Source organism: Pogoniulus pusillus, chromosome 21, assembly GCF_015220805.1.
Source record: "Pogoniulus pusillus isolate bPogPus1 chromosome 21, bPogPus1.pri, whole genome shotgun sequence".
Lineage (NCBI taxonomy): Eukaryota > Metazoa > Chordata > Aves > Piciformes > Lybiidae > Pogoniulus > Pogoniulus pusillus.
Genome location: NC_087284.1, coordinates 12074127 through 12088542, shown reverse-complemented (window position 1 = coordinate 12088542; position 14416 = coordinate 12074127). Strand labels below are relative to the sequence as shown.

The following is a 14416-nucleotide window of genomic DNA, read 5'->3' as shown; positions in this document are numbered from 1 at the left end:
AGCTACGGTGCGGCGGGTGCACGGCGGGGGATGGTGCACCTATTCCTTCCCAGCCGTCTCCTCCCACCTTTGCTCCCGGGCACCTCCTTCGGCCGGCTGGGAGACAAAAGGGAAGCGAGGACCCCACTGCGGGCCGGGGCTGCCGGCGGGGCGGGAGCGGGACGAGCGTCCGGAAATCCCACAATCCCCGCGGCCCCGGCGGGAAACCCTTCCCGGTCCCCGCCCCCCCCCCCCCCCCCCCCCGGGCCGCCCCACCGGGAAACTCCGGCCCAAAGCCTCGCACGTGGGGCGAGGGGGGAGGGGGCGGGGAGGAAGAGAACGGTAGGAAAGGGCTGCCTCCTGACTCTGAGGGGGCGCCGGGAAAGGAGACACAAGGAAAAGGGGGCCTCTCTCCGCCCGGGGTGACCCACAGCCTCCCTCCGCCTCGCCTCACCTGCTTGCTCCTCGTATAAGGAGGCTTCGCAGCACCCAGGTGGTACCGCCGAGTCCGGATCTTGCCGCCGCCTCCGACCCCGCCGCCGCCGCCTCCTGAGGCCATAATGGGATCCGGCCCCTCTGCCGCCTCCGTCGCCCCCCACTGCTGCTCCGGCCCCGCCGCGCTCGCGCGCCGGGCCCGGCCCCCGCCGCCAGCCGCCTCGTGTGGCCGCGTTCCTCCGCCGAGGCCCGGCCGCTCTCTCCTCTCTGCACTGTCACGGTCTCCGCGAGGATGCACCCGGCCCGCTCCGGCCCCGGCCTCTCCGTACCGCTCGCCCGCTCTCTCCCGCCGCGCGGCCTGGCGCGGGGGCTCGCGGCCTGCCCCTCCCCGCCGCGCCAACCCCGCGCGCGCGCCCCCGCTCGCCCGTTCGCGCGCGCGCAGGCGCCGGCTCCGGCAGTGCCTCTCGCGGCCCTCCGCCGCTCCCGCTCGCGCCGCTCCGGCGCCGCCGGCCTCGCGCCGCTCGCTCGCCTGCCCGCGCGCCCTCCCGCTCGCTCGCGGCCCAGACGCCGCACCCCCTCCCCCTCCGGCCCAGCCAACCACACAGCGCCCGCTCGGCGTCACCGAGCCGCTCCGCTGCGTCACGGAGCGCGACCGACCGGCAGGCCCCGCGCCTGGGCACCGCCCGCTGCAGGAAGGCGGGAGGGTCTGGGGCAGCGGCTGCGTCCGGCTGCCGAGAGGGCACCGGCGGCTACCGGACCGGCGAAGGGAAGGAGGCAAAACAGCCGCCCTCAGACCGCGAAAGAGTGCGTTTGAGGCCGGGCGCGGGGATTTGTGACGGAATCACGCCAGGGTGAGTTCGGCTCTCTCGCCTCACTCTCCCTCTTCCCCGCGGCGCTCCGCCGGTCCGGGCACACGATTTTCCTACTTTGTGCCGAGTGTAACGGAGCTTCCTCCAGCGGACGGAGGTTCCCGTGTCCCTGCCGGGCAGCCGGCGAAAGGCAGCGTTGATAACGCAGGGGGAAAGCTTGAAAACCGGCATCGATGAGGTAGACAGTGTACCATAAGCGATTCGTGTAGGCAGTAAGAAAGGCAATCTAATCTGCAGGATTCTCACCCAAAATCCTGGCAGACGGGAAGCAGGGCAGGAAGAAAGCTTTTACGCAGCTTTTTCCCTAAAACGAGGAAAGGGGACCTTCTGCTGGAGATTTTGAAAGTCCCCAAAGTCGAGAAATATCTATGGGTCTGCATCTAATTTGGAGCACAAAGTTGCCACGGGAATGATAGAACAGAGCAGAAAATCACAACCATCTTCCTTTTGTCTAAATCACTAAAACTGTTCGGCTGAAAAATAAGAAAATGGGCTAAAATTCGCTGACATGCAGTGAGGGGTACTTGACAGTAAGAGCAAGCTGCAATGTCGTGCACACTCCTTCCTTCTAAAATAAGCCTTTGGCACAGCATACACCTGAAGGAAGCCTGCCAAGCTCAGGGGCTTGGGGGAACTCAGCCAGCAAGGGCAATTCTGAAGGCCTGAAGAGACATGAACTCGCAGCAGAAGAGCACAAACAGCTTTCAGGAGTGTCACTAGGGAGAGTTTTGTACTGCTTCATCTTTGCTTCATACGGGTTTTTAACCTCATCAGTACCACCCCAGCTTTCCCCCATGACTTGCTTCTCCTTAAACGTTTTAGTTCTGCTTTCATGGTTCCCTTAAGGAGATAACCATTTTTGAGATTACAGCAGAGTGAAATTACTTTCCAGCTCATGAGCCATGCCTTTGTAACTCTGCCATCTGTTTCCTTTTGTACCGCCATAAATACAGGTGATGACACATGACAGATAATCCCTTTCAGGATGTGGAACACAGCTTTAAGAGTCACCTGCAAGAACCAACTCATGTTGTGTGACCTGGTGCTCTGTTACTGCAGACCCATTCTAGGATGAGGCTTCATGGCAGAAGTATCTACATCAATATAATCATTAAAAGACATGACTTCTGGCCTGGATTTTTAACTCTTTTAGTCCAGGAAACAGCTGCCACACTAAAATCCAACTGAGGGCAGGGGGAGGAAGGATACTGCAATATATCCCTATTACAGAGAGATATGAACCCTTTGGTAACAAAGATTCATTGCTATTAATGTTGCTTCTAAAATGGCACTTGAGTGGTAAAGTGGCTAAAATCACTCCTGTGTGTGGACACAAAAGCAAAGGAACAGGTTTAAAACAAGGTTCCCTCCTTCCTGATGCATGATGAGTATAGAAAGGTAACCTGTGAACACAATTTTCTCTTCATGTAAGTGTCAAAGGCAGCTACACTAAGTTTGCTCTGTAAATTCAAGTGCTGCTTTATTTACTTATTTTGCTTCCAATTTACTTATGTAGAACAATTTCCATATGGTGACATGCGATTAATGACACTCATGACTCAAATACTTGTTGGTGTAGTCAAACAATGTCTACTGACATGAGTCACTGAAGTTAAATAAAGGTTATTAAAAATGAAACAAAAACAAAAGGCAAATATATATATATATCCAGCAGAATAATAGGGATCATCACCATTTGATCAATCTTCCCTGTGAGTTTTATCTGCAAGTTACTTTGAGGTAGCGCTAGAAAGAAGCTGTTGGTCCAAGAGCATCCCTGCAAAAAGAAACATTCACGGCTTAAGTTCCATTTGATCTTTGTACTTTTTTAAGTACTCTTCACCCTTCTTGGCCTATTTCTATTTCTCTGCTCACTGACTGCAGGATTAATAGCCCCTCAGACCATTCATCATACTAAAGTCTTTCTGTTCAGAGAAGCGATAGAACACAAAAACAAGACTCTTGAGGAAGTTAGCAGGTTTTGAGTGAAGGCACTATCTATTGCAGCTCAGTGCAATGAGTTCATAAAATACTAGATACTCTTGAAAAACAAACAAAAAAATACCCCACTCTTCATCAAGCTTAAAATGAAAAAAAAAAAAAAATCACATTGCATCTGGGTAAAACAGACAAAATACAACTGGAGAAGTGAAACTGCATGGAATGGAAAAAGTTGCTCCTAAGTTTTTGGTTTCATTTTAAAGGCTCCCACTGCAATGAGATCTCTGGAACCAGTGGCTGGCACCTGTATGATATGCTCAGGTCTCTGCCTAAGCTACCTGACGCAGTGGGCAGGTGGATGACAGCTCTAATTTAGTTAATACACAGCAACATATTTAGTGCTTCTGATGCACTTTTTCCTGTGCTAGGGGTTCATGGGTAACACATCAATACAGTAAGAAATTTTTGCCTTCACAGTATAGAATGTGTACTGTGCATACCATCTTGATCCTATGTATATGACCCTGACTGAGAGGAGGCATAAGCTAGTGAGGCTCAGGAGACAGGAAAAGAGGTCAGAGCCCTATTTTAGAACAGTATCAGATGGGTCAGAACCAGTAGACTCTCTTCCTCACATCATTTTAGTGCATTCACTGAAAGAAACATTTCTGTGTATGTTGCATGTCCACTTCCAACATTTCTGGGGTTTGGAGAACTAACAGCCCACACAACTTCTCCTAGTGCATTATGTAATCAGTACTTTCACTGTGGGTACTTTACAGCCCAGAACAGAAGCTGCATGCACGTCTGGAAACATCTCTGTGCTCTGCATTAGAGACTAAGTAAAGCAGACTAAATAGAGCTGCTACAAACTGACTTTTTTGAGGTTTATGTACTGTAGTAACAGTGTCTGACTAAAGTAAGAGCTATATGCACCCCTCATTACGTATTTCACATACAGATCAACCTTGCAAATGCCAGAAGTCAGCCTAGCTCTTCCATGGTACTTCTGATCCAACACACATCTTTAGCACCACATTTTTAACTACTAAGTTTCCACAAAATGCTTAAGTATGGTGTTAAGTGATGCCATGCAAGCCATTTCAGGATATAATCCAGGCACAGAAACAGTCTGGCTGCTCTTGAGGATGGTGCTTGCTACATGCAGAATCCTCTGGCTTAGCAGACCGGTGTGTACAACCAAGCTCAAGCACCACAACTCTCCACTATAACTGAAGTGGCATGAAATTCTTCAGCTTTGAAGCTTCAAACACTCATCCAAATTCCACATGGCTCCATGTGCGGTCTCAAGTTTCCTTCCTACTGCAGTCCCCTGAAACAATTCTATACATACAAACAAGCACTCCCTTGCCCATCCAGAGTCTTGCTTCATTTATTCTACTCTCAGTCACATCCTCCTTAGTATTGTCCCTACTCACACCCTCCGAAGACTCAACAATTTATATATAAACCCAAGAAATCAAAGCTCCCTTCTACCTCACCACAGTTCTCCCCAAGGCAAGGACAGAGTTACTAAAAAAGTGATAGCATCACCCCCACCCTAGGTGAGATTTCTGGCTTTGCCTCTGCCTCCACCTGCATCTGCACAAAATCCAGAACCAACTTCTTCTAGTATTCCAAAACATTTTCTATTTTAGAGCATCTGTGTTTCACAGGTGGGACTCCAAAAATATTCTTAGCTGGAACTAAACTGTGAAGGAGAGAAATGACATGCCAGTAAAGTCATCACTCTGTGTTGCAGAGGAGGATCCAGGTTGTGACCACCACAAAAAAAACCAAAGAATTTTATTCCTCTCTACTAATGTAGCAGTTATAGTTGAATTGCCCCTGAACCACACATAGTTGTACTAAAACATCATCGAATCTTAGAAGAGGTTGTCTAGTTGAATCCTGCTGTAGTGAGCAGAGACTTCAACTACAGCTGTTTGCTTGAAGCTGTAATTTCTGGTACTTATTTTTCTTGGGAGCATATTCTTCTATTTCCACCTTGTTTTATATTCCTGTACATTAAAGTGTAAATACTTTTGCATACCTATATGGGCTTAAGTGGCCCTTATGGCAGAGAAATACTTCATACCTACAAGAACCAGAATCCACTCAGATGTTGCTAGTTTAAAGCAGCACTTTGTCATTGCCATCTCCTTTTACCTGAATACTGAAAACTGTCACCCTCCTAAACTTCCCTCATCATTATAGAGCAACTGAACAGAGAGACTGACATTACAAAGATGTTTAGGATAGGGTGCAACTTACTAGAAGAGTTGTTACTAAGATTTTATTTCCAGGGAGTTCTCCCCTCCTTTAAACCAGAGTTATTTTCTCCAGAGATTATTAGGTTTAAGAACATGTATTATTTTACACCAGTTTCTTTGCTGTCAAATGTCAGTTGAGGATCCAACGATAAGCAGGGGAGGAATAAAACTGGGTCATGCTTAGTCTTTGGAACATTTGCAGCTACTGCATCTGAGAGTTTGCCCTTCTGTATATATAGTTTGTCACTATCCTGCTGCCCATACCAAAGACAGGTGAAAACCACTACTGCCTCCAGCTAAATTTCACAAGCCAGAAGAGAACATGCTTCACATCTGTAAGTAAAATCCCTTGCTGGCAGGTTTGCAGAAACAAATTTTATTTACACAGGCAAGTCTATCTTTAGACCCCATTGAACTCTTTACATTTCTAGAATATTTACACGATTTCAAGATGCTCCAAGTAGAGTGAAGAACGAAAAAAGAAAATTACAGAGACTGTCAAAAGCATAGCAAAAAACAACCTATCATTGTGCTTTAAAACTTATGATCTAGAGTAATGTAGAAGAAATGTAATTTTAGCACCTTGGTCATAACGGTCATGCTATAAGACACTTAAATAGCAGGGGGGATGTCAGAAGTGACCGTGTCCAGAGGCTGCCAGTGACAATTCATAAGGGAATCATACAGTTCTTCACTTGTCTCCATAAATTGTCTGTTCATTTCATCAACATCAAAGTAAAGCTGTGGATCTGAAAAGAAAAGTTCTGTAAGCGCAAGTGTCATATCTTGGAAGGCATACACACAAAACCATGAAGTTAATAGCTAAAACACTCTTTAAGGTAAACCTGATTAATCAGTTGATTAATTAGTAAATGTAGCAAGATGTTTATTCACCAAGATCTCAAGTAAACCTGCCAACTCCATCTTGGCAAGTCCAGGTTAGGACTATATTGGCATTTCAAGATAAAAGAGCAGACTTAATTAACCATGAAACTCTCCTACAACCCATTTAATTAATCTTTGTTATAGTATGTTAGATGAGAGAAACTTTGATTCTGAACACTTAACACAGGTATCTCTATGGAAAGACACTGCCTCCAAACAATTAAGTTTTTTTCAAGTACAGGTTGAATCCATCTTTTAAGGCCACACAACCTACTTCAGGGTTTGGAAAACTGAAACCTTTTGCCTATTAATGAGATTAACACAAAATATGTTCTGCAGAATCAATACAAAGATAAAATTAATTCTTAGAGCATTTGGGAGTGTAAGTGAAGGGAAATGCAACAAACCTTCTGTGGAGCATTATGGACAGTATTCCACTCTCTATTCTGATGTACACCATCAGCTTTAAAATCCTACCTCATATCAGCTATACCCCATAGAGGATCCCACTACAAATTTCCAATGTATTCTTCATCCAATAGTCATTGACTTGTATCGCTAAAGGGCACAAGTAGGGCTAAATCCAAGTTGTAGTGATAGAGTCATCATTACCTTCAGTTATTAGGTCATCATTGATTTCAGTCATAACTGAAGTTTCCTAATAAAATAAAAAGTTTCATAAGTTTCATCATAATTCATTTCAGAAACTATCCCAAATCAAAACCAATTATGTATTCCCACATCATTTTGTCCTACAACTACAATAGATGTGGGTGTGTTCTTTAGGATGTGTTTTGTGGGGTGGTAAGAGTGTGTTCGTTTGAAGGTTTCAGTTGGGGTTTATTTTGAAGCCACTGCCCCACCAGTCATGTTTTCTTGAGGGGAAAAAAAAAACACACTATGATATGGTTCAGGCTAGAACCCTGCTGAAGTTTTAACGGATGAACTGGCTAAGCTATGGTAAAACCACCTTGCATTAGCTATTTACTTTAAGCAAAGTATATCAGAAAATCAGGAAGAAAGTCTGACACACTGTCAGAAATGACTTGGCACACATAAACCAATAATGCAGAAAGTTAATTCTACAGGTGCAATACTTAGGCACTTAAAATACACATCTGAACAAAGCCTGCTACTCACACTAAGCAGAAATCAGAATTTCAGTTTTAGCATTTTCTTTGCTCTTACACAATTCTTTCAGCTTACTATTTGCCCTTTTCGTGTCCATCCACCTCCCCACCCTTTAAAGCAAATGTGTAGTATCTTTACCTCAAAAACAGCTGGAGTCATAACAGCATCTCCTAAAGAGCAGTCTCCAACAGCTTGCATACTATCATAGGGAGCATAGGAGCTGTAGTTGTTGTATTCAGCATACGGATCATAATTCCACTGTGAGGATGACGAGGAGGAGGAGGAGTAGTAGTTCTGATAATCTTGGTAATAATCATTATAGTTGTATGACTGGTACCGCTGGAATTCTGCTTTCAGTCTGAAACACAAGAACAATAAACTGCAAACCCCATTCTGAATAGCTGCCTAAGCAACAGTTTTAGCTCACAGCAAAAAATCTGACATTTATACAAAACAAAATGTTCTTATCTTCACCAATATTTGTAGTAATTTTCAGCAAGTAACTCAAGCCATGACACTCAATAAAAATACTTGAAAGAATACAGTTATCTAGAAAAGCAAGATGTTGATAAAAATTAAGACCAGAGACATTTATCAAGCACAGCTGCTTCAAAAGTTGCAGCTTTGAAGCAACTCTTCCATCTTTTGGTTAATGTCAAATCATTATTCCCAGAAACAAGGGGATACAGTCAGAAGCATCTGACTATCTGTCTGTTTGCCATGTCTACCTCCACCTGCTGAGTTTTCAGGCCATAAACAATTGCCAAAATATAGCTGTCACGTGAAGCCAACACCACCATTATCCAGTATGAAGCCAAAATAGCAGGGAAATGACAAAACTCATTGGGTCTTAAGACCAAAGAGCCAGCTGGTTGGTTTTCACCACCTTCCTTCTCCTGAGGAGATGTTCTCAGAGACAGTTTCACATTTATGACAAGAATCAATGCACAAGTGTTGTCTGCACTAAGTAAGAGGTACAATATATGAAATACATTCAGATAATGCAGGTGCACCCTCAAAGAGAGTCCCCTATGAATAAAAGGCCTTTCTTCACTGAGTATGTACAGGCAGACTGACGGTGTTTGCAGAGTCCATGCATTGTCATCTCATTATGGTAAAGTTCTCTAGGCTCAGTCAAGAACACACACAGCTCAGAAAATAACGACTGATGGATGGATGTTTCAATGCTAGAAAGAGCACAGTAATCAGGTACTCAGATACAGTGATTTTAATACCTACTTTTTTCATTATTGTAAAGCCACATATACAGTCTAACAAATACGTGTTCTACTGTCTTGCATCTGTGAACAAATGACTAGACAATGTCTCAATCTTTTGTTTTCTACTTCCCTCCATACAGCTGATGTGCCTCTGATAGCAGAAGTGAGGAAAACCTCCTTCATCGTGACCGCTTTTGGTTTTCAAAATTTAGAGACATTCTTAGACACTGCTCTCCTGGGCAAGAGCACTTCTGCTCTAGAGAAGAGGTGGAAAATTATTCAGGGTAAAGAGAAAAAGATGGGTTTACTATTTAACAGAAGATACAATTTGGTCTCATGGAATGTACAGAAATTATTTTATATAAGGCTCTGCCTTTATCAAACTTGCTATCAATCGTCTAACTGTTCTGCGACTTGAATTGCCTTAACTGAGAGAACTAAGCTGACAGAATGAAAAATCCTCACAACACCAATCAACTTCTAATTCTCTGCTGCCCAAATTACATGAAAAGCAAGACTGGTGTTCTAAATAAACCATTCCAGCAACATCTTCCTTCAGCTTCTTCCTACATGTGTTCTGTATTTTCCCAATCAAAGAGTTCCTTCCCTCTGCCAGCCTATGGTAAAAGCAGCACATGCTGCCTTGCCTAGAGGGAAAGAGCTAGAAAAGCGCTCTAGTAACAAATCCAGTTTTAGTCCCTTCTGCCCTCTTCACATCCAAACATGGAAAGTATCTGCAAATGAGCAAATGTGAATGCATTTAAGAACTAAGTCTGGTTACAGCAGCAGCTAAGCCCAAGTTACACAATGTGACTGGTCTTCAGAGCTGGATTCCCTTAGCAATCCTGAACCAGGCTGATGAAGCCAGAAAGTCATAAGATAATGCTTCTGTATTTTCAGTTTTGTAGACTGGATGATGTGTACAGCTATTACAGCAATAGCCACGGACTTTACAAAGGCAGAGATACAAGAATCTGATTATTTAGAATTACTGTCTTAGTGCACAACAATTTGTTACCTTTTAGAAATTCCTATGCTCAGCCGGATTCGTTTTCCCCCCAGACCTGGTGCATTCTGGCAGTCCTGCAGTGCCCTCATCTGATCACCCTGCTCACCAAATCTGACAAAGGCATAACCCCTAAAATTTTCAAAAGGGAGAAAACAAGTTCTAGTATGTGTAACAGTTACAAAGCTAATAAATTAGTTCTATCTTCTACACAAACATTAAAAGAGTAGTTACCATAGCTTCTATTACATAAGCAACCTCTGTGGCGTACACACAACACACAGAAGATGCTTTCATCAAATCAAAATCTTGAGTGATAGTTTCTTCTATTAGTATTTAGATGCGACGTGCTGAGAACCAGCAAAACATTTCAACACTGTGCAAGTGATCAGCCTCTCTATTTCTGCATTTACAGTCGTTAATAAATTAAAAGTAATATTCACCCACTCCTACCACTGTACAGAGGTAATGTTTTTATATTTGCTTTATCTGAAGTTTCTTGAATTAGTCTGTTACAGCCAGCATTGCCTGAACAGCAAACTCACTCATCCCTGTTGGACTGCTTGGACAGTCCAAGTTCTCCTAGGCTTTATTTACCAATATTAGTTTCAGTTTCCCAACCCTCTAAGATTTGCCAAGCCCTATGTTGATTTCTTTCACACTTAGAATGTTTTCTTCCACATTTATAAAGAGAATCTGCAGTAGTGAAGACCATGTAGTCATCTACAGCAGTGAAGACCAAGTGGACAGGCTGCCATATACAAGCACAGCAGCACAAATCTCAGTGCACAGCTCTCCCCTTTCCCACCATCAATTTTTTTCCATGCAGATCACTAAATCAAAATTAATATGATGAACTACTTAAATCAACAAATTACTGTTGTCAAAGTAATGCTATAGACTAATCTTTCCTCCTTCCTCTGAAGAAAATGCACAATCAGTTCCAGAGCAAGTTTCTGCATAAGATTTCTAGAAGCAAACATCATCAACATTACAAATCATCGCAGACATTACCTGGAATATCCCAGCAGGTCTGTTGCTATTTTGCAGTCGATGCACGAAGGGTACCTTTTCAGGAAATAGTCATAAAGCTGGAAATCATCCACTTCTGGAGTAAGCTCCCCAACAAATATTGAATAATCTGGTCTTTAAAAATATAAAAGAACAGTTGTCAAGTTTGATACTAAGGCAGTGAACTACAGCATTAAGGCAATTAACAGACATAATCAGGCAGTTATCACTGTATGAATGAGAAAATATGAAGAGATTATTTACTGCAAAAGTTTGCCAAATAATGTACAGAACTGCAATGCCATCACTCCAGCATAAATGCTTGGTTTTCTTTGAGGTCATTCCATTGCTTTCAAAGAAAGGCAAAACCAACCCACAATACTTTAGACTCATTGTATTAAAAAAACTTTTAGAAGTTGGTTTTAAAATTCAGGAAAAACTATTAAAGGCATGATTCAAAAAAGTCATGACTATTACACCATTACTTCTCAGTGATTAATGGAGAAAAGCTATTAAACTCCTTCATTACTCTACTGGCAATACGTATCTTCAAGCAATACTCAGTGTGAAGGCACTACATTTGCCATTTCAAGACATTAAATAAAGTGATGGCATTTGCAGGTCACTAGCAATTTAAACAGATAGGAGCTCAAGGGCTACTCCTTTCCAAAGGTCTTTACCTGACTGAATTAGTACTACTAGGGACAAACTCTATTCTTCCTGGCTTTATTTTGTTCTTTTTCTTCCGTTTCTTCTGCGGTGTTCTCCACCAGCTGTAGGCCTGGAGACATTCTCTTTTTTTTGCCATCAAGTCCTGTAGAGAGAGAAAAAAAATCACCTTTATAGTATTTAGCCTCATTTACATTCCTCCCTCCCACTCCCCATCACCACAGGTGATTTCCCCATATTCACCTTGCCCTTGAAAGAAGCCTGGGGTCCCATTTCTCCCTCCGCCTCCCATGAGGGAAAGCAGCCTCTGGGGAAAACGCCTGGCAAAAATAACAGAGCCAAAGGATTGTATGAACAGCCATATTCCCCTGACTTGTCAAGCTGGCTAAAGGATTGACAGCTTCCACTTGGGATCAGGGGAAAAGCAGATAGACCTTTGCTGTAGGCCCATCCTAAATGTTAATTAGCTTCAGGACTGGACCGTGTTCCTCTTGAGCTCCAGGATCCCAAAATCCTGCAGCAGCATAGTTGGAGTGATGAAGAGGCCAGGAAATCACCACTCTTGCCTAGAAGGAATCTCAGCTGTCCCTACTTCCCCTCATCTAGGAATCCTCCTTCTCTTGTACGAGACGGACTCTCCTCACTATCCAGCTGTTAGCCACTCTCCCAGGCCAGGAACAACAAGAGGAGGCAAATTAACGGAAAGTAAGGAGAAAGCAGACCAGGAACAGGCACTAGCTTGGCTGAGGGAAAACTCAAACCCAGACACAATGCCAAGAAGAAAGAGGCACAAAAATAAGCCTCTTGCCAAAAAAAAACCCAAAAAACCAAAAAACCCACCACCACCAAAACAACAACCCCAAAACCCCAGTTTAAAAAGGAAGTGGGGCAACTGCACAAAAAGGGAGGCAAGCAACAACTGTATTAACACAGGTTGCCTCCCCCACTTAAGATTCTGAAGAACAAGAACTTAAAAAAAAACCCCAAATACCACTTTTGCAGCATTTTTTTTTTACTTACGCAGACTTTAATGTTCTTCCTCTAGAACACCTCTACATACACTTTATATAGAGAGTGTTACGTGCAAGGTCCTTCAGAAGAACTCATGCTCAAATAATGCAAACCGCAAAGCTTAATGGTATGCCCCAACCTGCTTCAGTTATTAAGTGTCCAGAGGACTGCCACCAATTATGGCATTACCAGAAGAAATTTTAGGACTAAAAACACCCAACTTTGAGCAAGCTAGCTATTTCAGCTTTTTATTTACAAGAATTCCAAGTATGGTTCTGGAATCCACTTCAGCACCACAAATATCAATTTTTGACCAATCTTACCTGGCTTGCCATGATTCAAATGGCCTTCTGCCTTTCTCAAAGTCTATGGCTGCACAGGTTCGGTCTACTGCAGTCCTTCAGCTGAAGTAGATGTGAAGGAGAAACAAGAACAGAGAATTTTAATCTTAATTACTTTCCAAGATGCTTAACTCTTCTTAAGGTTTTAATGTTCTAAGTTCTGAACTAATAACAAGTTCTGACTTGTCACTGCTAAAGTAATAGAGATACGACACATGGCCAGTGGAAAGGCTTATAAGTCATCTTCCCTTAAAATCAAAATAGTCCCACTGCCCAAAGCATAAGAAAATTACAGAGATTTCAAGTCACTTATACCTCACTCTTATTTCTGAAATACCCACATATAGTAATACAGCATTTCTGAAGACCCATGTTCTAAAATAATCTAAACAAGCCAAGAGACAGGCTTCAAGGTCTTGTACTACCTCTCTTTTCCTCCCTTCTTAGCCAAATTAAAGGTTGATTTACTTGTACCACACATTATGCAGCTGAAAACACACTTAAACAGAGATGGTGGCAGTTCAGGTATGCACCTGTCTCTGCACCTTTACTTAGGTATGTCTTCTCTCTCACTTCTTCCATGTACACATTTAATTCATTTCCAGAGATTCTGCAACAATTAGTAACTTTTCACTGCTATCACTAAACCAGAGGGTGTACTTTCCTGAGGAGATATGCACCTCTTTGTTGATCCAATAGCCTTTGAAGCTTTTTTCCCTTGTCAGTGTAGAAGATAGTTTTATTTGCAAAATACATCTACTTCCACACACAGCTGCTAATTCGTCACTGATTAACATCCAGTGTTGCTCCTTCTGTTCTGATGCTTGATTGCTGAAGTTTTAATTCCCATTTCCATGCAAGAATTTATGCAATGTTTTATGCACTAGATGATCAAATCCACATTCACATAACACAATGATTACAGCCTTAAAGGCTTACCCACCCAGGGCAACAGGTCTTAACACAGTTTCTGAAAGTGGATTAGGCTAACTTGACACAGTATAGCCATACCAGAGCATCCACAGTTATTCAGAGTAACTATGCACTTCATCTCCACACTCATTGTGAAGCTAAGAGCACAGCTAAGTACAAGCATGTTCTCATATATAGATGTATATTAAAGTTAGTATATACCTCCTACTAAACTAAAATGTGACCATTACAAAGAACTATCAGCAGCTAAGTCTCCCTGTAAGGAAGATTATTACTATCACAAATATCCACATACTGATGCTCTCCTAATTCAATCATTCCTACTTAATAAAAATGTCATCTGCTCCACACCCTCAACACAAACACTAATTTTTTAATTCACCAATGCGTAACATTTAACTTACCACTCCTTCTTAAAGATTTGACAGAAGATGGCATGCACTACAAAGTGTTTTATTGCAGAAGGCTAAACGGAAGGAAAGTGATGCAACTGTTATCACTGACTTCCATGCAAAACTTGAGTTTTGTGCTCTTTCCCCGTCTGAGCTTCACTGTCACTTCTTGGTCTTTTCAACTAAAAAACAAAATATTTTAAAAGCAGTTAAAACAGCGTGTATTAACGTGGTTTATTTTCTTCAGTGGCTTAAACTCTAGCTAGTCATCACTATCATCTCATTCAGGCAGTGGAACCACTTTAACCTCCAGAAACCTG

At 43.1% G+C, this 14416-nt stretch overlaps 2 protein-coding genes across 7 annotated transcripts in view; both read right to left on the bottom strand.

Annotated features, from left to right (window-relative positions):
- NUP153 (nucleoporin 153) overlaps positions 1–827 on the bottom strand; it is a 51685-nt gene extending 50858 nt beyond the window's left edge. For all 4 annotated transcript variants that reach the window (XM_064160963.1, XM_064160966.1, XM_064160965.1 and 1 more), the window contains exon 1: positions 434–827. In XM_064160963.1, the coding sequence (XP_064017033.1) occupies positions 434–538 (105 nt within the window). In that variant the 5' untranslated portion in view covers positions 539–827. The remainder of the gene's footprint in view (positions 1–433) is intronic.
- Positions 828–2737: 1910 nt separating this feature from the next.
- On the bottom strand, positions 2738–14278 carry LOC135184824 (tRNA selenocysteine 1-associated protein 1-like). 3 transcript variants are annotated; one of them, XM_064160958.1, is made up of 9 exons: positions 12754–12836; positions 11663–11739; positions 11431–11564; positions 10754–10885; positions 9752–9871; positions 7652–7871; positions 6995–7040; positions 6080–6246; positions 2738–3060 (listed from the first exon to the last, which is right to left on the bottom strand). In XM_064160958.1, the coding sequence occupies exons 2-8, from the start codon at positions 11690–11692 to the stop codon at positions 6110–6112; spliced, it is 819 nt and encodes a 272-aa protein (XP_064017028.1). In that variant the 5' UTR covers positions 11693–11739; positions 12754–12836; the 3' UTR covers positions 2738–3060; positions 6080–6109. The 3 variants fall into 3 exon arrangements, with proteins under 3 accessions (XP_064017028.1, XP_064017029.1, XP_064017027.1); XM_064160959.1 differs by lacking the exons at positions 2738–3060; positions 11663–11739 and adding an exon at positions 14109–14278 and having other exon boundaries at positions 5858–6246; positions 12754–12834; XM_064160957.1 differs by lacking the exon at positions 2738–3060 and having other exon boundaries at positions 5858–6246.
- Positions 14279–14416: the final 138 nt, after the last annotated feature.

Excerpts from the sequence above, each read along its gene's own strand:
- LOC135184824 (XM_064160958.1), bottom strand. The coding sequence starts at position 11,692 with ATGGGACCCCAGGCTTCTTTCAAGGGCAAG. Across the intron at positions 11,565-11,662 it reads AGGCTTCTTTCAAGGGCAAG|GACTTGATGGCAAAAAAAAG; the intron begins GTGAATATGGGG and ends CTCTCTCTACAG. Across the intron at positions 10,886-11,430 it reads AGTAGTACTAATTCAGTCAG|ACCAGATTATTCAATATTTG; the intron begins GTAAAGACCTTT and ends ATATTTTTAAAG.